General features: G+C 46.0%; 1 protein-coding gene across 8 annotated transcripts in view; it reads right to left on the bottom strand.

The window, feature by feature from the left end:
- LOC100728664 (V-type proton ATPase subunit S1-like protein) overlaps positions 1-21,806 on the bottom strand; it is a 51,979-nt gene that overhangs the window by 14,542 nt on the left and 15,631 nt on the right. For 4 of the 8 annotated variants that reach the window (XM_063245292.1, XM_063245293.1, XM_063245291.1 and 1 more), the window contains 3 exons: positions 13,898-13,948; positions 11,406-11,673; positions 1-9,931 (listed from right to left, as the gene is read on the bottom strand). The exon at positions 1-9,931 is cut by the window's left edge and continues 3,088 nt beyond it. In XM_063245292.1, coding sequence (XP_063101362.1) covers positions 9,626-9,931; positions 11,406-11,673; positions 13,898-13,948 — 625 coding nt within the window. In that variant the 3' untranslated portion in view covers positions 1-9,625. The remainder of the gene's footprint in view (positions 9,932-11,405; positions 11,674-13,897; positions 13,949-21,806) is intronic. The other 4 variants (XR_010046389.1, XR_010046390.1, XR_010046391.1 and 1 more) reach the window with 3 other exon arrangements.

Genomic DNA, 21,806 nt, shown 5'->3' with positions numbered 1-21,806 from the left:
AAAGCCTATCTGTGACAAGAAAAAGGGTGTACATGTGTGTGCATGTGCAATGCATGCATGTGCACATGTGTTGGGAACACAGGTCCAGGGCCTTGTGCATGAAGGCACGTGAAAGGATATTTTATTGGTCTTGTTGATCACTATTCAAGAATATCTCCTAGGACCACAGTGGACCAATTGGGTTCTCTGAGTTGGGAATTCAGACCTGCAGAAAGAGAGGTTTTTCAAGACCAACGCTGCCACTCAGCAATAAGCACGACAAGCCACTTGTAAGTGCAGAATGGAAGAGAAAAAATAAAGAAAATATGTAGAAGTGATGCGAGATCTTGTCCCACGGGGAAAGAGATGGAAAGCCAATGAAGAAGAGCAGCTGCCTTTGTTCCACTGCATCCCAGTCCCAAGCCCACTCACTGAAGAGCACACATCCCCCACGCCTTGGGATGCAGACTCTCGGGACCCTGAGAGAGCTGACCCACTCGCCCTTCCTTAAGTGAGGCTGGGATGAACCTAAGACTTCTGATCGAAAGATTCTTGCTAGTGATAAGGGATGCATTTAACAGAAGAAGTGGGATCCTAGCAAGGACTGGCTAAAGGTAACAGCAAGCTCGTGTCGGCCAGCCTCTCTCACCTTCAACACGCTGGCCCTTTGCAGTCACTGCTTTGGCAGCTGAGCCGCCTTCCAAGAAAAGAGTGAACATGTAGGCTCCGGATTGGTCCAGCAGCCCTTCTGCCTCAGTCTGCGAGCCAAAACACACCCGAGGCTGTGGAGAATCAAGCAGGGACCAAGTACACCCCACTCTCAAGGGAGGGACCACACAGCTAATTCACAGCAGATCCGGGCACAGGGAGAGGAATAACTGTGGCCATTCTACAATCCATGCCAGGTGGCCTCCCAGCCCCAGGGCAGGATCTGCCAACAAAAGAGACTTAGAAAAGTGGCTTAGTTTGTTTCCGATCCAAGACTCAGGGAAAAGAATTCTTCTCTTCCTATACTGCCTGAAATGCTTCTGACTACTGCAGGGTCCATACTGAATGCACATTTTAGAGATAATGGGTAGATAGATAGATAGATAGATAGATAGACAGACAGACAGATAACTGCCCTTCCCTAGATATAATAAGCAGAACAAGGAATGTAAAGTGAGGTCCTGTGAGGCTGGACATGAGGAGAGCATCTGGAAGTGCCAGGGGCAGGGAGGGACACAGCACAGAGCCATTGACGGGTCCTTCCTGGTGAATCGCAGCAAGGACTCTTGGGAGTCTGGCCAGAGCCTTGCCACCCATGCAGGAAACAGCCTGGGCTTGTCTGCTTGGCTTTACTAGAGGTGGAACAGTGACTTGTGGCCACCAAGGTGACGTGACTCCAGACACCCACGATGAAATAGGCTCTGCCTGACTCATCACATCCATAAATCTGCACATGCAGAGATAGCACCTTGTCACCAGATAAAAGTCATGCACAGAAAGCTGGCCGGAGCAGATCCAGTAAGGTGCACAGGAAAGTAGCCTAGATGCCCAAGCCGCTACCCCCAGGGTCTTTGAGCAGCTGACTACAGAAGAAAAAACACGCGCCTGGTTTACAGCCAGTCCTGCTTAATATAAGTAGGGTGACTTGAAATGAGATGACTATTAGCCATCCTTCCAGATGGCCTTTTAGACAATAGTAAAGGGAACTCTTCCCTACATATAGAACTTTGAATGATGTACCTGGATGCCCATTGCTGCTGAAAGGAATGTTAACCAGCTGTAAGGTCTATACTCTGCAGTATTTCTTGACTCTTTGCCTGAATAGTAAGAGACTTAGAAGAAGTTCAAGTGGAAGATCAGTTGTATAAATAACTGGAGAGAGATATTTAAACAAACTTCCCATACTGAGTACAGAATGTAAAAAATATCTGCAAGCCACATGAACGTTCACCAGAGCAAGACCTTAAGAGGAGAATATTTTGATAACAAGCAAGGGGATCTGTCCTGTGACTGTCAGTTAACTTCTTTCTCCTTCAAATTCCTCATTGACGAATGGGCTCAAATAAAATGGCTACGGTCACAGGGGTAGAGGGAGTGCACTGACTTACACTCATCACTGCTTACCTGTTCCAGAGCGGCTGAGTGCCCAATGGAACGTGTCCTACTGTAGAGAGGACCGGCCAGCTTCCATCATGGAAGAAGACACTTCGCTCCTATTGGATAAATATTTAACTGTAGATGTGGAGCTGTTGTCCTTGACTGCAATGTTTTTCTCAAATCAGTCCCTGGATTTAGAGAATGACTGGTCCACCATCATGGTATTTCACCGCAGTACTCCAGCCGAAGTGTGTGTTTCACAGCAAGTTCACTACAGCCAATGGACATAGGTTCACGAAATTGACGAATTTACCGTGGGAAGCATCTGGCTTGACAAAACAAGGCTCAGTCCTGATCTCGACTGTGTGACAGCGACTTTCAGAGCTGGAGCAGTACCCAGGATGTAGCATATACTCTAAATTAACAAGCACTATCATGGTGTTTCTCTCTTAACTGGTTTTCATGAATCTGGGAATTAAGGAGCAAAAATAAGTGTAAGCTTCCTCACTACTGAGGAGTCACTAAGATATTGCTTCCCTTGCCTGCAACACAAGACTCAAATGCATCAGATTTCTTACTTCTAAAATAACTCAGATGCTTCCACCAAGAGATAAATCATCAACTTCTTCCACTGGAAGTTGAGATGCTGCAGTACTCCTGGTCGGTATGAGAATGCCTTCTTCCTTGTGCTGTGAACATGTCTGTGTCTATATTAATCATTTTTTTCCTTTTTTCTCCCATTCTTTTGCCACCTAACATGAAATGCATTGTTAACCTATATCTCAGAGTAGAAGTTACATGATTTTGAGGAGACTAAGTAACCTAAAAATGAACATGACTAAAAACACAAAAGATCAATATGCTATTGTTGTACAGAGTTGGTATACATCATGTTAGGTATGACTTTGTTAATGTCATCATTTAAATACAGAGTCCACCAAGAAATGTATGCACAAGTCAGGAAAAGGAGAAATAGTTATGATCCTTTTAGCAGATGTTGTTAGTCTCATATTGTGGGACCCTGGAGGATGCTGTGTATCACAGAAAACCCACTATACTGTTGGCCCTTAGGGAAGAAACTGAACATGCATGCATGGACTTCTCAGTGACCAAGGTTACCCATGCAATGCTTTGTCACAGTAATAAATGTCTGGAAGTTAATGCGCACCATTTTGAACACTGCAATTGTAGAGGCTAAAATAACTTTATTAATCTCATGGCATCTCAGTAAAGTTAGTATTAAAATAGTTATACAAGTTTTTCTTTTCCTGAAGTGTGTATACAATTTTTGGTGGACTCTTTTTAGCTACAATGAAATGTGTGTGAGTGTTGAATTGATGAAAGACTTTGGTAGTTTCACACAGGAAGGCTGAATTATGTGTACTAGCCAGCTTTGCATGGCTGGACCAAAATACCCAAGGCACTTCTTTATAGGGAAATGATCTTTATCTTTGGCTCGCAGTGCTGAAGGTGCAAGGTCAGAAGGAATCACCTGGTAATGGCCTTGTTGTTTGAGTGCTAGGTGGTCTAGGGCATCATGGGACCAGAGGCAGGGAGTGTATGGATATGCATGTGCATTGCATGTGCATGTGTATTTGTACATGTGTGTGCTCACATGTATCTCCATCTCCTCCTAACCCCACAGGGACACATCCATGAAGGTTACCCCCTAGTGATCATGTCTTGATCACTTCCCAAAGGCCATATCTCTAACCATCATAGCCAGCTCAAGACCTTGCAAAGGAAACTAAATGTCAACATATACCTCAGGGGGGATACTCAAACTATATCTGAACCACAGTATTAGTCAGTTTTCTTGTCTCTGGCACTTGATTCCCAAAATTTAAAGGACTTAGAGGAGCCTAAAACTTTAACTAGACTTATAGTTTCAGGAGATTCAGTTCATGGTTGACTGACAGAAACATCCTAGTGAAAGGGGATGGCAAAGAAAAGCTGCATAGCTCATGGCTGCTGGGGAACAGAGCTAGAGGACAATGCCAGCGGAAAGGGGGCAAGGGATCGCATATGGCGCCCAAGACAATACCTTCACGACTCACTGAGACTCACAAAAATGTGGTTTATTAATCCCCTAGGTGGCTCCCCAGCAAATTAAGTTATACAATTAAGCTCAACCACCACCACCACTGAATTTCCCAGAATTCTCTTCCCTACTTCCCACTAAGGTGGACCATACTTAAGAGACTTATTTACATGGCCTTTAGAAGTTGGAAGTGAAGCAACCACTGCACTGGTTTTTAAATTTCTAAAGGTCAAGGCAACACCCAAGCCGACAGTTTCTCTGCCTTTCTCTGCAACCTCCTTCAGGGTCTCCACTTCCCTACCAGCTCCTCCTTGTGCATTTCAGCTTGTCCTGACCTGTATTTTATACCCATCTTCCCTTCTTAAACCCCTGCCCTCCACGTGTCGAACATGGAGACCACAGGCTTGCAGGGACTATCTAAACATGTAAGGTCAAATCTACAAAACAAAACATTAATACACGTGCATGCACACATACATAAATCTCCGTACACGTACCCATTTCCTGTGCCCCTGGAGCAGTCCCTAGTAGTGTGTGTCATGAGTGTATATTTTTCTAAAAGTTGAAAAATAAAAACATAACATACAATTTTTAAAAGTTGAAAAACAAGCTTTTTAAGGCATAGTCAACTTTCTCTATGTGGTTTTTCTTACTAAAGAAGCACATTTATCACTAGTTCATGTGTGGGATTTCACATCTTTTTCCCTAAAGAAGGCCTTCTAGCAGCGAACGCTTCAAAACCTGCCTCTGTCCCTGTGGAACTCTTCTTGTATTTGAGATAAGGTGGGAGTTGATTTCCCTGTTAACAAACAACCCGTTTGCAGCTGCAGGATGAAAAAGATGTAAACTACTGATGGGTGGAGAAGGTCAAGTTCCACGTTCTAACCACAAGACATTTAAACACGAAGTGAGCCCCAGCAGTGCTGTCCTGGTGCTAGTTCACACGGAGTAAGGAGGGCAGTGCACTGGAAACTCGGCTCAGCCTTGGAATACCTACATCCTCAACAAGAAGGGAGAGAGAACGGGGCCTGGGAGCTGGAGAAAGAAGCTGAGTGCTAACTATACTTCGCACATTTGTCAAAACTTCTCCAGGAAGATTTTCCTGGACACAGGACAGAGAGTGAGAAATATTAATAACACACGTAGGTCCTTAGCCCTCATTAGAATGATTCAGTGAGGCAGGATGGGAATGTGCCTTGCTTCTCCTTGCTTGAGGAGAAGAACTGGAAATGACTGAATAAATTTTTATGTTCAATGTTTCACATAAATGTGACAATAAATTTGTAAGTCTAGTGATCAATTTTACTCAAGATGATGCCTTTGCTGGAAAAAAACATGTTAGAAAACATTCATCACTGTAGCTGCACTGTAACATGTTAGGAAACACTTTGTCATTATTGGAAATAAATCTTAGCTCCTTAACCAAAAACTATAATAATGTGTGTTCTACAGAAAAATGTTTTGTAAAGAGCAAAAAATTCTTCACCTTTCTAAGGTTTTCTGTGATAGCTTCTACATGAAAGAGCTAATACAGATCTTTCATAGCCTAAAGTTATAGACTTTTAAGCACCTTTTATGGTTTTTTAACATTGTAAAATCATGTTCATTTTACATAGTAACAGAACATGGCTAGATGGATGGGCAAGTGAGTAGATGGATGAGTAGTTGGATGAACAGATGGACAGATGGATGGACAGGTGGGTGATTTATGGATGAGAAAAGGAAATACTAATTAATAGATGAAAAGCTGCTGTTTTAGACATGGCTTCAGTTTGAGTTGGGTGACTTTAAAAAGTTTCTATGTAGATATGCTTTCCTCTATGAGAATAATAGTGTATTTCGAGCAATTGGCCATGAAAAATGAGATCCTTAGGTCCAACCTCCATAAAAAGAGTTCTAACAAAGAATGAAGTTTCAAATCCCACTGTGGGCTTGGAAGAGAAGGTTTGTAGATCCATGATATTAGAGAGATAAAGAATTTGGAGGAACAAAACAGGACAGCCCCCAAGATGGTAAAAATTCAAGACCAAAAGAAAAACATGTAATGGGGAAAAGGCATCAGGTTCCCATGACCAGAGAATGTGGAAGCACCTCCTGCCCAAGCTGTGTTATCTTGTCCCCCGACTTTCTCGTGATGCCCCTGCCCACACCAGGCAGCAGCTGCAGACCCTGAGAGCAACAGGAGGAGATGAGGACCGAGCAGTGACTGAAACCCAAGAGCATCAGGAGATCAGACCTAGAAGGAACAAGAATGCAAGTCATCCTGCCTCCCTCCCCCCTGCCTGCTGGATGCCCAGCATACGGGGAGTAGACTCATTCCTCTCACTATAGGGACACAAATCACTTTGCTGGGAAAGAAAATCACAGGTTCATTCCTTAAGGCCAATTTGGCGACATCTGAGTAGCCAGTCCCAGAGTTCCATGTCCTGCAAAAGTGTAAACTATTGTAACTACTAACTATGACTGCTTGTATTTGTCCTACTTTTCCTTAACAAAAATAAATATCAGAAGACCCAAACTACCTTGAAATTTGTGTACCGAACCAGAGTTTTTACTCTGGTACCATCTGGTCCTTAGAAGTGCTGATCCAGGAGGTAAAAGCTGTGAGTTCTACCACATAGACAGAGATCTGAAAGAAGGGCAGGTGGTTGCAAAGTGTCGCATGAGAAGGAAGATCACTTTATCCATTTCATTGTCTTTCTGATCTCTGAGACGTGAGGCCTGGACGGATGTAGGAGGGACAGCTGTTCATACTCTACCCTAAGGGTGGGACCTCTATATTTTCACTGAGCAAAGTGGCTCCTTCCTTTTCCACTGTCACTGCAGGAATGGAATCGTGTAACACCAAGGTTTAGCTCCAGCGACTTTCTCCTCTCTTGGTGGGGGGGTTACTTTTTTAACCTTTCCTTGGCTCCTTCCCTCTGGCACTGGAGCTCCAAAACTGCAAAAAGCACTCAGCTTGGTGGGGTGTCCATGCAGTGTGGCAGCAGTGATGTTTAATACTTTGTACTTAAATCAGAGATTATGCCCATAATATCACTGCCACATTTGGACATTAATATGCTCATAATGTCCATTTAGCTCAGAAACCTCAATATGCTAGCTGGGGATTGTCTGGAGCCTGGTGTTTATCACTGCTTCCTGTGAATGTTCCTGTAGTAGTCATTGCGAAGTAAGAGAGGACTACAGAGCCCCGAGGAATGGAACAAAGGTTGTGCAGTACAGGGGTGCACTGTACACGAGCCATTTCTTTATAACACCGCAGCTGGGAAAACAGGAGCAAACAAAAAATCCAGTAGCCATGTTCCCTTAGAACATGCTCAACTTTCATATTATTAAACCCTTTCAAAAAAAACTGTACCATTTGTAGATATAAAACCAGCAAAGGATGACATAAGGTTTAATTTGTCTGAGCCTTTGTATAAACTTCTGTCCTGACAGGAAGTAGGCAACACCCTAAGGTCAGGTCACACTCAACAGCTCTGTCTATTTAAAATGATAAACCTTGGATTGGGGATATAGCTCAGTGCCTGCCTAGCAAGCGCAAGGTCCTGAGTTCAATTCCTGGTGCTGGAAAACACAAACAAATAAATAAAATGATACACCTCACCCCTCAGCCAGCACCTCCAGAATCCATCCCCCTACAGTCACAGCAAAACCATTCCTGCCATTATAGTCTCCCAGACTTCACCTTGCACCGGGCCACCCCAGAACATGACTCCAGCCACCCAAAGCCCACGAGGGCAAGGGCATGCCTGCCAGGTGGCTGTGTCTCCTGAGGTTGCCACAGTGGCTTCAAGCAAGGCAGGAGCAGCGTCACTTGAAGGGGGCTGCCTCTGCTAACAAGAAAGGCAGCGTGGAGTCTGAGAACCCAGTATTCCTCAAGTTGTCTCAGCCTCTCCAACAGCTCCCGTTCCTCTCCCCAAGCTCTCTGTCCTGTCCTCCAGGTCACATAAGAAGTTGGACGAGGTGTGAATTTCACCAACAGTGCAGGTCAGCATACTTCAAGGCCAGACCTGGGATTGATTTTTAACTCAGTCAGCCCTTTGACAGGAGGTAAGGAGCCCCATTTAGATCAGCCAGAGAAAGTCCCCTGATATTTGAACATGAATTTAAAATCTTGTTATTTCCTTTTTGTAAACCATCCAGTGCAGTCAGGAAGACAAGCTTAGCCTACGGTGGCTCACTCATGCCTAAGAAAACCCCATCTATCTATCTATCTATCTATCTATCTATCTATCTATCTATGCATTCATCTGTCTATCTATCCACCCTAGTTTGTCTGACACCACTCACATCTATGATCTTGGAATCTGGAAGGTGTTCCCTTTTAGTTTCAAAAGTATACTAGTGTAAAAACTAGACTGCACTTACCTTTCATGTGCCTTGCCTATCAAACATACACTGACACCTTCCATTTGCACCAGACTTCCACATGGACACCCTAAGCAACAGCAGTGAAAATCTAGTCCTACTACTGAATAGTATGGGCCATGGGTGGACCATTGGGGAGACCAATACCAGAGAATGTCCACCTGTCTGAAGGCAAAAAGGATCAGCCACCAACCCTGGGTTCCCACTGCTTAGGTCTGGTGCCTGCAGTCATCTTGGCACTAACATCTATATATCACAGACCCTTAGGTGCAGACTACAGCATTCTCAGATGTAAAAACATAGAGACAATTTCTATAAAATATTATGAACTTAAAGAATCCTAGGGGAGTTGAAACCAAAACTACATTCACAGCCAACACCGATACAGCAAAAGAAATGTTCAGCATAAGACAGCTCTATCATACACACTGTTGTCCGTGTCACCCACCTTCTATCTAAGGAAGAGCGTGTCCCCAAGGTCACACAGAGTCCGTCTCTCCATGGTGACCCCTTTACATGCTCCAGCCTGCACCCTGGGCTTTGCACCAGGCTGCCCTCTGCACAGAGCCCCAGGAGGGAGAAGAGCTCTGGGCTGGGGCAGGGGTCAGAGAGCAAGGGTGGCTGAGGCTCTCACTCCTACTACACAGGGCGACCACGCTGCTTCTGAAGCTCAGGGGATGATAAGGAGCCCCCTCACCAGGTGCTCTATCAAGCTGACAGGGGTCAGCCTCACAGCTCCATGACAGGAGAGAAGGCTACTTCCTAAGAAAAATTGGAACACAATTTCTGGTCACAGGCAGAGTACATAACAAAACAGACCCCATTCTGAACCTGCGGATCCCCCTGGGTTTATTGTTTCTGTACTTGTCACGTCCACACTTGGCTAGACCAGGCGGACCAGGACGCTTTCCTGTGTCTACACTTCACCCCCTCCCCGTCCTGTTCCCTCTGCCTCACTAATGAGAACTACTACTCCTCACGCCAAGACAAGATCCCTGCAGACCTTCTCACTAACCACAGAAATCTAACTCAGCCAGGGGAAGCTTTGCGCCCAGTCCCCATTGCCTTTTCCATGCAGTCTGTTTGAATCAGGTCACCCTCAAGACCAGGAGCACCAGGGCAGACGCAGGAGGGCAGGCGCAGCTGTCAGACGTGGACCCTGCAGATCTGCTGGCCCTGTAGCTCGTAGCTCTCTGCGCCTTGGCTCCCGAGCAGCTCCTTCTCCTCGGTGCCCCTGCAAGCCCGAGACTGGCGAAAGTGGACAGGCGAGGCAGCGATGCACTCATAGTGCCGGTCCAGGTAGCGCAGGTAGAAGAGCATGTGCAGGGCGTAGGCTAGCACCAGCAGCAGGACGAGGGACATGGCCAGGCCGATGAGGATGGCCAGCGAAAAGGAGGTGGCGCAGTCTCTGGCCTTGGCGAACTGACCACCCCGGATGGCAAAGCCCTGGAGCTGTGGAGAGAAAGAGAAGTTTGGGGTGACCCCGCCCTCTCTTTGGAGCGCTACCTCCCCAGAGGCCCAGAACCTTGATTTTGCATCAGGACTGACCCCTTTGCTGTGCTAAGTGGCTGGTGAAATCCAAGGCTCTGAAATAAGAGCCCTTTAATCTGGTCCCCAGCAGTGGTTGGCAGCGAACCCTAACTACTGTGGTGTCCCCAAGTTCATGGCAAGCCCTGACTGCTGCAAGGCTTTGCACCTCACTCAGGGCCTCCCACTCCCCAAACAGGAAGTGGACAGGGACAGCTGTATAAAGGAAGCGGTCACAATTCCCAGCCAGGCGAGGAAACACAAAAGCTCACCCTTCCTAAAGCCTGTTCAGTGCAGACGCTGCCTGTGCCCACTTAGCTCTCTCAGGAGCCCAAGGGGACTCTTACTCTATGCAGAGGAAACTGAGGCACAGGAGACGTAAGTGACCAGCCTGGTGTTACAGGACAGGATGCCAGGACATGCCACGAAGGTGCCATTCAACCCCAGGCTTTCTGGCTATGCACTCACTCGGGGTGCCACTCTGCAGCTCTGCCAATACCTGTCCCTTCCTCCTGTCACCTCCCTCTCTCTTTCCTCGGGTGGTCCTCTCTTCTCTGCAAAGGACAGGTCCCAAGACCTCCCCTGGATGCCTGAAACCACAGAGTGTATCAAACTCTCCCTGTAAGTGTAGTTAGAAATAGCTCGAAATCTGTACCCACACTTCTCTTGTGTACTCCCTAAATAACAATCGAACAGTGACTATTTCCACGGCATTTTCACTGCCTTATGCATCATGAGGAGCCTAGAGCCAGAGCAGTATTGGACTATGAAGAGGAGAACCTGGAGTCCTATGTAGGAAACTAGCTGTGTACCCTGAGTGAAATGGATCAGACACCCAAGCTTCAATATTGCGGGGCTTCTCTCGTATGAGCAACTGAAAGCATAAAGATAATCTAAGTGAACAATTGATAATAGGGAGCAGGGAGATAGAACTTTCACAAATGGGAAGGGGTGAAAGAATTAAGATGGGTTCTGTTTGTGGACTGAACCCCTGAGGGATGTGATCATTCTGTGCCACAAGCATGAGCCAATGGCAGTCTAGGAAAAGCTTGCAGGGGAAGAGGTCCTGGGCCATCTTACCCATGGGACTTGGGCATCCAAGATTCTGGTACGGGATCAACTCCAAGGAGATGACAGAAGGGACTATTTTCCTATATGGATTCATAAATTAGGCAAGTGTTGCCCGGGCATGGTGGCTCATGCCTGTAATCCTTGCACCGGGGAGGCTGTGGCAGGAGGATCGCTGCAAAGTTTGAGGCCAGCCTGGGCTACAAAGTGAGCTCAAGGCCAGCCTGGACTGCACTGCAAGACCCTGTCTCTAAATAAATAAGACCAGTTCAACTGGAGGGGTTCCCAGTGTGGCAGCCCCGCACCCTCCCAGTCTTGCAGCCCTGGCTACCTGCAGGCCCAGCAGGGTGAGCCCCCAGCTGGCGTGGCCGGGCTGGGGCGGCAGCAGCGGCAGCAGCGCGTCCCCTTCCCAGTCCGGGTCCCGGTCCCTGCGCAGGCTGCTCACGCGGCTGCAGCGGAAGGAGAGGCCGGGCGGCGCGCCCACGCCCGGGGCCGCGAAGGCGGCCTGCGCCGAGCCGTTGAGCAGGACCTCGACCTGGTGCAGCCGGAACCCGCGCGGCCCGGCGCCCTCACCATCGCTGACGCTGGCGAGGACAAACCTGGAAACCAAGGGCGCCAGTCAGCAGCGCCTCCGGGCGGCGCGGGGCGCCCTCTGCCGGGGGCGGCGGGGCAGATTCCTGCGGCCCCGTAGGGGACCGGACCTGACCCACAGGGCGGGCAAGAGGGGAGTGGGCCAAGTGGCCGAGAGCGGGGCGGACCCCACGCGAGGAAGCGAACCCGCGCGGCTCTTGGCTAGGTGGTGATGAAGGCAAGAAAACTGGGAAACGCCGGGCCTGGGGGTGCACGCCTGTAATCCCCACACTCGGGAGAAGACTGAGGCAGGAGGATCGTTGCCCGTTCGAGACTAGCTTTGGCTGCAAAATGAGCTCAAAGCCAACCTGAACTTCACAGCAAGACCCTGTCTCAAAAAGACCAAAAAAAAAAAAAAAAAAAAAAAAAAAAAGAAAGAAAGAAAGAAAGACACGAATTAACATCAGCAGAGTAAAAGCAAGGTTTCAGTCACAGGGAGCTCTCCGTCGTGTGTCCGTGACCCTCCCATGCAAGGCACACAGGCATGCACAGGCGTGATTGCGATGCGCAGGCCTTGCTCCAGTTCCTGGAGCCCGATCACCACGAGGACGCGTGGTGACGCAGTGGGCAGCACTGTAAGTATATTCAGGGGCTGGAGATGGCAGTGTGTCTTTTGCACTAATAAATTCAAGCACTTACGTTCACCACACCTCCACGTGCACTGCACACTCAGCTTCCACGCTGAGGCGGGGCTGCAGTCAGGTGCAAACATGGGCCCCTCGCAATGAAGCTGGACTTCTGCCTCGTGCGAGGCCAGCACCCGCTGTCTCACTGTTTCAGGGAGGAAATTCCCGAGCCACGAAACAGCGGCAATATACACAACCTCGTGATCTTTTTATTTTTAATTAAAATATAATGAGTGACTGCCGAGAAAAGTCCGGAAGCCTCCATGGCGATTATGGCGACTAGCGGATCACCGGCCACTTTCTCTTCTCTTGGTAACGTTTCCTGATTTTTCTGTTTTCAGTGGCTTTTCCTGTCTTGTTTGGGACCTTTCAGAAACAGACCCTGAGATGAGGATGGGAATGCAAGCAGGATAGGGGGATGCGGGCCCTGAGAAGACCAGGCATGGAGAACAGGAAATGCTACCACCAGAGAAGGAAGCAGCCAGCAAAGAACACCGTAGCAAATATCCACCAGGAGCAGAGGGGCTTCGTGCTCTGGGGCCATGAGGAGCCAGGCTGAGTTGTGTCCTCAAGAGAAGAGCTGAGTCTGGAGTCATTTCCTGACTTGGGGCGCTAGGCACTGGCCCCTGCGGCCAGAGGAAGCTTTAGGCGGAGACCGCAGCTGGGAGCTGAGAGAGGAGGCCTCCTACTCTTCAGTGGGAAGGCCGGGCTAGATCTATACAAGGTGCTATGAAAAATATAGTAATAGTAATGCTCTTTTCCATCTGGAAAATCGCATGGTTTCAGGTCAAAAATATTCTCCATTTCTGCATCTTTTATAGAAAAGAAACTCGGATAATTGATTTGTCTAGCTTTCAAAGCTAAAACCAATACTGAACCAACTCCTAATCCTTGTCAGATTAAATCACCGCCTTTATGGGTGACTGTATCTCAGGACACTCTGGAAAAGGTCCGCATTTGCCTATCAGAGATGTATATGTGCTTGCTTGGTCACCTAGTGGGTGACCATCCAGGGCTCCCTACAGCATCGCTCTGAAATGAATGCAAGTGTGTGCTAAATGATGACCAGGGGCACATGTGTCCCATGACACAGAGGTGAGTGCCCTGAAGAAGAAGCCTTCCCGAGGTCCAGCACTGGCCACAGGAGGTAAATCAAGGCCACCAGTGCAGCAGGCTGCCTAGGCATGAGACTCAGACACCAGAATACACGGATTTACACCACGGTGCATACACAGAGCAAGGTGTGACTTGCAGTAATTTCCAGACAGCTTTTCTTCTATAGAAATCTTCTCTGAGCCTCATTTCTGCTTTCCTCTTTGTTCAGAGAAGAAGATGACTGTATCCTCAGGTTCCTGTGTGCTATGGTCCCTGCTGCAGAGGGGTGGGGGAGAGGTATCCCCTGGTGCTAGAGAAAGCAGACTGAGGGTCCATCACACACGGCCCCTGAGAGTGCATTTCGCCTGTCACAGTGCTTGGCACAGACCAAGCCCTGGATACTCATGTGTCAGTGATCACATTAACTGAGCTAATCAAAGTGCTAAAACCCACAGTTCTATATCCTACCTACCTCACAGCAAGGGCTTCGGGATTTTCAGTATCACCAAACTTCAGATAAAGCCTAGAAAAAGAGAAACACCACTCATCAAAAACAGGAGACCCCTACCAACATGAAGGACCTCAGGACAGGTCACAATCTAAACATTAACACCTAAGGGCAAAAGGTGCAGACGAACATTTATGCAATCTAAGGGTAAGCAGTTTTATTGGCAAATACAATAGCATGAGCTATAAAACGAAAACTGCTAAATTGGACTTTATTAAACATTTGTTTGACCTTCCAATGATAATGTTAGGAAAATGATACAGGCAAGACACAGAATGAGAGAAGATATTCGCAGTACAGACACACAAAAGGACTTTATCCAAAATATAATAAACTCAACAATTCACTAAGAAGAAAACCCAACTTAATATCAGAAGACTTGGATGGGTACAGCCAGTAAATGAGCGTGGAGGTGGTGCCTGCCTTAAATCCCTGCACGTGGGAGACCGAGGTAGGAGGATTATCATGAGCTGTGGCCAGCTGGGCTACATAGGGAGACCATGTCTCAAAAACCAAAAGTACAAAGCAAATAAGTACATAAAAAGATGTTCACCATTATTCACTATCAAGAAAATATACAATAAAACCATGATATGCTATCATAGTACAGCGAAAAGAATGATTAATTTTTAAAAAGGAATGATAAGCTTTTAATTCATAATCCCATTTTCCTGGAATAAAGGTTCCTAAGCAGAGACAGGACTGCTACTGTCTCACGGGAGTAAAAGGACTGGTTCCCAGAAAGCTGGTTTGCCCCTGGGTGGCCCAGTAAAAAGCAGCCATCAGCCTACAGGGGAGGAGGATTTTCACAGGGTGAGGAATACCGCAACTGTGGGTCTAGGTCACACCGGGGAGACAGACCGTGGTCCCACTCACTCCGGAGAGAGGCAGAGAAACACTTGTTCCCAGTCCATCCTCCGTGGGAAGAGAGGAGAGAAGGGTGCGTTTGCCTGCCTGATCGCTGTAAGTCGAACAAAATTACCCATCGGATGACAGTAAATAGTTCATGACAAAGGAGAGGAGCAGCTGCAGGTCTAATAACTGGGGTGCATAAATAAAGGTGACTGAGACACAGATAAAACGTGTCTCCTCCAGTTTCCTGCTCCTAGATGTCTCTCCGGTCCTCAGTTTCCCAATCCTTGATCCAGAAATGCATTACTCTCAAGAGGCAAATCTCCTACTAACTTCAAGGCGAATCTTTTAACCTAGCTCTCAGTGAAATTTGCTCAGCAATGGTCAATCACACAAAAACTTAAAAATCTTTTGCCTGGAGTCTTATTGACTGTACACAATGTTTGCAAACTTATTTTGATTAGTCCATGTTTGTGGTCCATAATGATTATTCACTGGGCAGAACTGGCATATGTACATAGCACATTTCAATTCTATGTCCCCTCTTCCTCCCCTCCATCTCTCGGTTCTCTTCTCTTCTGCAAAAGTTCTGTCTCCCTGTTTCCCCTCATCCATCTTTCATGCAGCTTTTTATTTTATTTAGGCTCTAGGTTTCTCATGTCAGAGAAACCATGTGCTATGCATCTGATTTATTTCACTACTATGGCCTCAAAGTGCATCCGTTTTCCTACAAGTGATTCACAGTACTGATGATACACACTATTGATGATGACGGAGAGCAATGCAATTCTCCTACAATGGTAATGGAAAGGGAAAATAGCGCAATGACTTATAGAAACAATTTGGCAAATTCTCTTCCCCTGATACAGCGCCATTCATGACTGCATGAGAAGAGAACAATAAGTCAATGAGAAGCAAGCCCTCCCTGCGAATCAGCGCCATGCTGTGGGCCACTGTGGGGAGAGCCAAGATGCCTACTCCTTCTGGCACATGGACAGGGAACAAAAAGAACCAAACTCCAGCCCCCACCACCATAAGCTACTGGCCAATCCAGAGAAACACAGGCTGTGATGATAGCTATTGAGGTGGAAAACAATTTAATCTTTGTAGTGTTTAGTGTTTCACTGACTTTGCAGGTCTAAAGCCAGTGGTCTGATATCTATTCAGAGGATGGCAATGTGCAGTCTAGCATCTATGGGAGATCTCCTTCTGAGGGTGGTGGTCATTGTCAGTTCCTTATTGTCTTGAAGTCCTGCATCATTTTCATTGTTTTGCTGGAGTGGGGTTTGTGCTGTTTTGTTTTGTTTGATTTTATTATATCCAATGGCATGGGCAGCTATTTTAAAGATAGTAAGATATATTATGGTGATTGTCTTAGTTACTTTTTACTCATCGCTGACACAAAATACCTGAAGCCCAAAGCTTGGAAAGGAAAAGTTTATTTCTTATAGTTTTTAGAGGTTTTAGTCCACACTTAGTTAGCTCCAAGGCAAGTGGGCATGGCTGGGCTGCCTTCCATGGTGGCTGCAAACAGCAAACTCCAACCAGCAAAGAGCAAAAAACACACCTTCTTCCTGCCATTACATCACATCCTGGTTCCACCCCTTTGTGGGTGGAGCACTGACACCATCAATCCAAGCACTGACAATGAACAAATAACAAATGCACAATGCAAACTCATGAGGCCTGGGGGATAGAGACATAAACCATGACAGTAAGCATTTTGGATTTACTCTTATCTTTGAAGTCCTTTATTGCATTCATTGTTTTGTTTTTATTCCTTCTATTCTGTCCTGTTTTGTTTGATTTTTACTATGTTTGATAGTATGGGCAGCTATTTTGAAGACAGCAGGAGACATTATGGTGGTCATTGCTGATTTTCTATTATCTTATTTTGAAGTCCTGTGTCATTTACACTGGTTTGTTTGCTTGGCTTTGTTCTGTTTTATTTTGCTCAGTTTTATTCTCTTTAAAATAAAAAAAATTGGCAATTTATTAAGTTAAATATACTCACATATATTTTTCTATTCCTAGACAAAATGACACCTCAGGGAAATAAAAATGTATGATTCCACAAAAACTTGTGTACAAATATTAATAGCAACTTTACTTGGTAAGTTAGAGTAAAAGCTGAGGAAAACCCAAGTTTCCATCATGAAATGAAATACTTCTAAGCAATGGAAAGGAATGTACTACTGCTACATAGAGCAATATAGAATAGCAAATGATCTTGCTAAGTGATAGCAGCCAGAGTAAAACAAGTGTACACTATATGATTATGTTTATATAAAATTCTAGAAAATGAAAACTCCTCTCAAGTTATAAAAGATCAATGGTTTTCTGGAGAGATGGTAATAGCCAGACAGTTTACAAAGGAAATTAAAATTTGGGGAATGATGAAAATGTTACTGCCTCAATTTTGGTGATAGTTTTATGCACATATATATGTAAGAAAACTGATCAAGTGGTATGCTATAAATATGTGCAGTTTATTGAACTTCAGCTTCTTTAGAGAAGATTTTATGGCAAATAAGTAGAAAACGATTTTTTTGCTAATAAGTAGAAAAATACTTCTGGTTTTTTCTTAAGGGGAATCCTAAAAGTGGCATTTCCCTTTTGTACTTCATTTCTATGTCAATGCAATTTAAAACATAAAAATAGTATAAGAAGTGAAATAAATATTAGGAAAATATGAGAAATTTAAATATAAGAAGGATACAGCAATATAAAGTCTAAAAGTTGTAATACCTCACTATACATTATAAAACAAAAAAGCAAATATTTACAAAAGATTTAATTAAACCTTTAAAAATACCACACATATGCAATCTCATTAATTTTATCTCCCTTAAAATAGAAATATCAGTGATCAGGCTGAAGTTCATCTTGCTATTTATGGGACAATCTGGTGCCATTTATAAAATAAATCATATAAACAGAACTGAGAAGAGAGACATTTTTATTTCTTAATATCATCAACTTATGTGTACTCATTTGCAACACCCCATAAGGTTATTCACTCAGTAAAGCAAGCTCTCAGGAGGTCATTTCCCTAACAGAATTTTCACAGTCTGCTCCAAATTACTGAAAATAACTTTAAAAAAATCAAATGCATTTCTTGAGCAGTATCATCTAGATTAGATTAGTCACTTGTCTAACAAAAACTTCTCTAGTTTTCCCAAGGGAACAGGATAGCTTGCTCACCACATACTGGTTCAACCACTAATGAACTAACCCTCAGGGCTAAGTTATCTTGAGCCGCCTAACTCTGTCCCCAATCTCTGTCCCCAAGCTCTGACCCATCTCAGGCAGAAGCAGCATGACAACTCCTAAGCTATGGACTTTTCTCCAACAGCCCTGGTTTCAGTGGAAGCCGACCAACACACTGTGCCTTGGGGCAAGAACAGGAGACCTGATGCCATCGAAGCAAAGCAAAGTTCGTGCAGTGAGGGTCCTGGAAGTGTCAGGCAGTGTATAGCACTGACTAAGATTGTGAAACTATGGTGGTTATTTTTTTGTATTACAAAGAAACACACATTGCCATCAATCCCACTTAGAATCCTCCCCTTTCTTTGAATACACTTATCCCCCAGTTTGCCCCTTTCTGCAGCCACTCTGGAGTGCTCTTTCCTGAGTGTCTTTAGCTGTGCTGTCTGGGCTGCCTCAAAATTGATTTAAAATATTTACACTTCATAGTCATGTTTGACGCTGGAGAAGAGCCAGAAATTGCACGGTGCAGATCTGTGAGCAGGGTGGATGAAGACACTGTCGTCTTTTTCTTCAAGCCTGCCTTTCCACTGATGGCACTCAGCAGCTGCACGCCTCTCTGCTCTTCATCCCACCTTGTGAAGACACCCAGGAAAGAGGACTTTCAGAACTGCTACAGAAAGGAGCCAGAACAATGGGACAAGCACCTTTAAAGCAAGGGGGAGGATGATGAAGGAGATTCATGACAAAGCATCTTTTACTGTAATAAATTTTTATGTAAACATTCACTGTGTGTTTTGATCACACCTTGCATAATGTTGCAGAGTAATAGTTGGAGGAAAAGGAGCTTTTTTAAAATTTTACTCTTTCTGGTGTCCCACTTTTATAGACTTAAAACAGATTGTGAATTCTTCAGACTATAATTGTCTAAATCCAAAATATACACAGATGCCGGGATTATGTTCTATTTTCAGGACATTTGCTATTTAAAAGACTTCTGCAGCCAATCTGTTGGCCAGGTTTGTCTCTCCTGCTCTTGTTTCCAAGAGCTAAAATGTGGTCATCTGGCTTTTCACCCTGCCCCTAGCCTCACAGGTTTACGCCTTCCGTCCAATCTGTTCTCCCCAGTTCCCAGTTCTCCCACACTGGTTCTTCCACATGTAAAGATTTCCTCCCAGGCGGGCAAAGACATCTCACTAATCCACGCAACTCAAGGCACTTGGCACAGGAAGTCGGCAGCTGGGCCTCGAAGGCCTCACTTCCTGGGGAGCCTCTCGATCACCTCACCAGGGACACTGGTGTCCTGGAGGCCCCCACTGTTCTGAGCAGGACCCCAAGAGGTGGGTCAGGGCTCACACCTGAGCAGAATTCTAGGACGGTGACCAGAAGACAAAATATCAGTTGCTGCCTAACTGCTCCTCAATGGACAACAAAAACCAAAGCTCGTGAAGCCTCTCCACCAGGTAACCCAGACCCTCCCACCCTGCTGTGGTCACTAGTAGCAGTAGCATCACCAGTGATTAGGAAGGAGCCATGCTAATTCGAGTGGCACTCAGTGAGGTCTCAGAGTATTTATGCAAACACACCTGATGTGATTAATAAGTATTTGTGTATCCTAAGAGAGACATATGCTCAAAGGGAGAGGTTTTAGTAGGTGATTGGATCTTGAGGGAGAAATAACTAAATATGATGTTAGAGATAGAGCCTGCTCGGAAGAGCAGAGTCACTGCAGGGATGACCCTAAAGGCTGTCTCTCCTTCTGCAGTTCTTCCTCCTCTCTCTGCTTCCTGCCCACCATCGTGCGAGCAGCTCTCCTCCGCCAGGTCCTTCCACCATGCCTTGTGACTTGGAGCCCGCCAAACATGGACTGAAAACATAACCAAAGTAATCCTCTCCCCTTTCAGTAGTGGATGTTGGATACTGTCTCCCAGTGGGGAGAAAGTGACCTAAGACAGTGTCCTCTTGTGATTTCATAACCCTAAGACATAAAGCTGAGAGAAGGACTTTAGACCTCAGCTCTGTTAACGCACAAACCATGAGGCTGCCCCAAGTTTCCTAACTTCTCTGAGCCTTGATTTCTCTGCTTAGAACAGAGATGATGGCCTGTGACTGCAAGTGACTGTGAAGAATAAGAGATGGGCCCTGGGAAGACCTCTTGTGGTAGTAAACCAGCAAGGCCTGCTGGCCGCGGTGAACAGAGGCTGCCATGGTTGAATCCAGAGATGGGGCCTAGGGCCAGTGACTGGATTATGGGGCACCACAGCCAAATTTGTGTTAGGAGGCAGGGTGTGGGAGGAAGGGGCAGGTCACTGGGGCTGTGACCCGGAAGGGATTGTCTGCCTCCCTGGCTCCCTGGCTTCTCTCTCACTCTCCGCTTCCTGCCCAGCACATCATGAGCAGGCTCAGGCCCTCTGCCATACTCTTCTGCCTTGGACCCAGCCAACCATGAACCGAGCATGAGCAAAAATAACCCTCTCCTCCTTTAAACTGCTGGTATCAGGAACTGCATCCCAGCACTGAGGAAAGCAACCAAGATAGGATTCACTGTCTCCATCAGTCAGACAGCAGTCCTACAGGTCCTGCTCACAGTCAGCAAAGTCACTGGCAGCACTAGGCATAGAAGCAAAGATTCTGTTCTTCCCTTCTGTAGGTTCTCAGTGATCACGATGGTCTCCAAAGCCCCGTCCCCAGCCATCATGCCCTGATTTGTCCTATCAATACCCTAGGGTCAGGATAAGGGCTTCAAGACAAGCCAGTTGGCCACAGTCAGGGAAGATTCTCCCCAGCACTCAGCCTCTTTCCCTGCACCTGGCCACAGATAAAGAGCTCTGCAGGGAATTAATTAGACTCTGAGGAAAGGTCCCCAGCTCTCAGTAGCGCTGGTATCTGTTTGATAGTCTTTGATAGTTGTGCTGTAACAGGATAAATGGGAGGATTCTGGATGTTTAGGCAGGATTCCCTAAATCCCTATTAAGAGATGATCACTCTAAAGAGACACTAAAACTCATAGTAGGGACATAATCCAGTTTTACCCATCGCCAAGAATATTTTAATGATGAATAAGTTCAGGAAATAAAAAGGTGTTTCCAGTCAAAGTACAGAAAGTGTAACACAAATATATACATGCTCGTGTACACACACACACACACACACACACACACACACATACAAGTTATTACACAATGCTTTGTACCCATCTAAGCCCGGCCAGAACAAATGTAGAGAGCCTTTCATAAACCTGCATTATAGCAGCAAATATTGACAAAGAAACTGGTAGGACACAAGGGGACATGTCAGATTGCCTTGCTCTATGTAATAGCAAACACATTTTACTGTTTATGGTATCTGTTCAGTCTGCCTAGATCTCAAGCCAAAACTGATCATTTGGATCACACTGAAAGGTCCTAAAGAATTCTCTAAAATTTGGCCAAAGACATCCCTGCACGTTTGCAGAGGCACTGTTCCACGGGTGCAGAAAGCTCCCCTAAGGGGAACGCACCTCCCTAACGGGGTCTGTCTTCACCCATCAGAGCACATGTGACCCAGCAGCATCTCCCAGGGGGAGACAAAATCAGTTTGATAGCTGACATTCCAAGTGGAGAAGAAGCCTAAAATCCTTTTCTACCCTCTCTTTTAAAAATGAGGGTGTGCTGAGATGCCCAGAGGAAGGTCAGCTCTGTGGAAGATCAGGCTAAAGAGGAGCCCAAGAGGAGACCCGGGAGGTTGCCAGCTAAACCTGTTCATGCACAAGTGGAAAGGAAGCCAGAAAAGGCAGCGGGAAAGTTAAAGCTTCAGACAAAAAGTGCAAGCAGAG

The sequence above is a fragment of the Cavia porcellus genome, unplaced genomic scaffold (assembly GCF_034190915.1).
Source record: "Cavia porcellus strain 051 isolate PalLab524CR breed Dunkin Hartley unplaced genomic scaffold, mCavPor4.1 scaffold_2, whole genome shotgun sequence".
NCBI lineage: Eukaryota > Metazoa > Chordata > Mammalia > Rodentia > Caviidae > Cavia > Cavia porcellus.
This window is presented reverse-complemented; position numbering and strand designations above follow the sequence as displayed.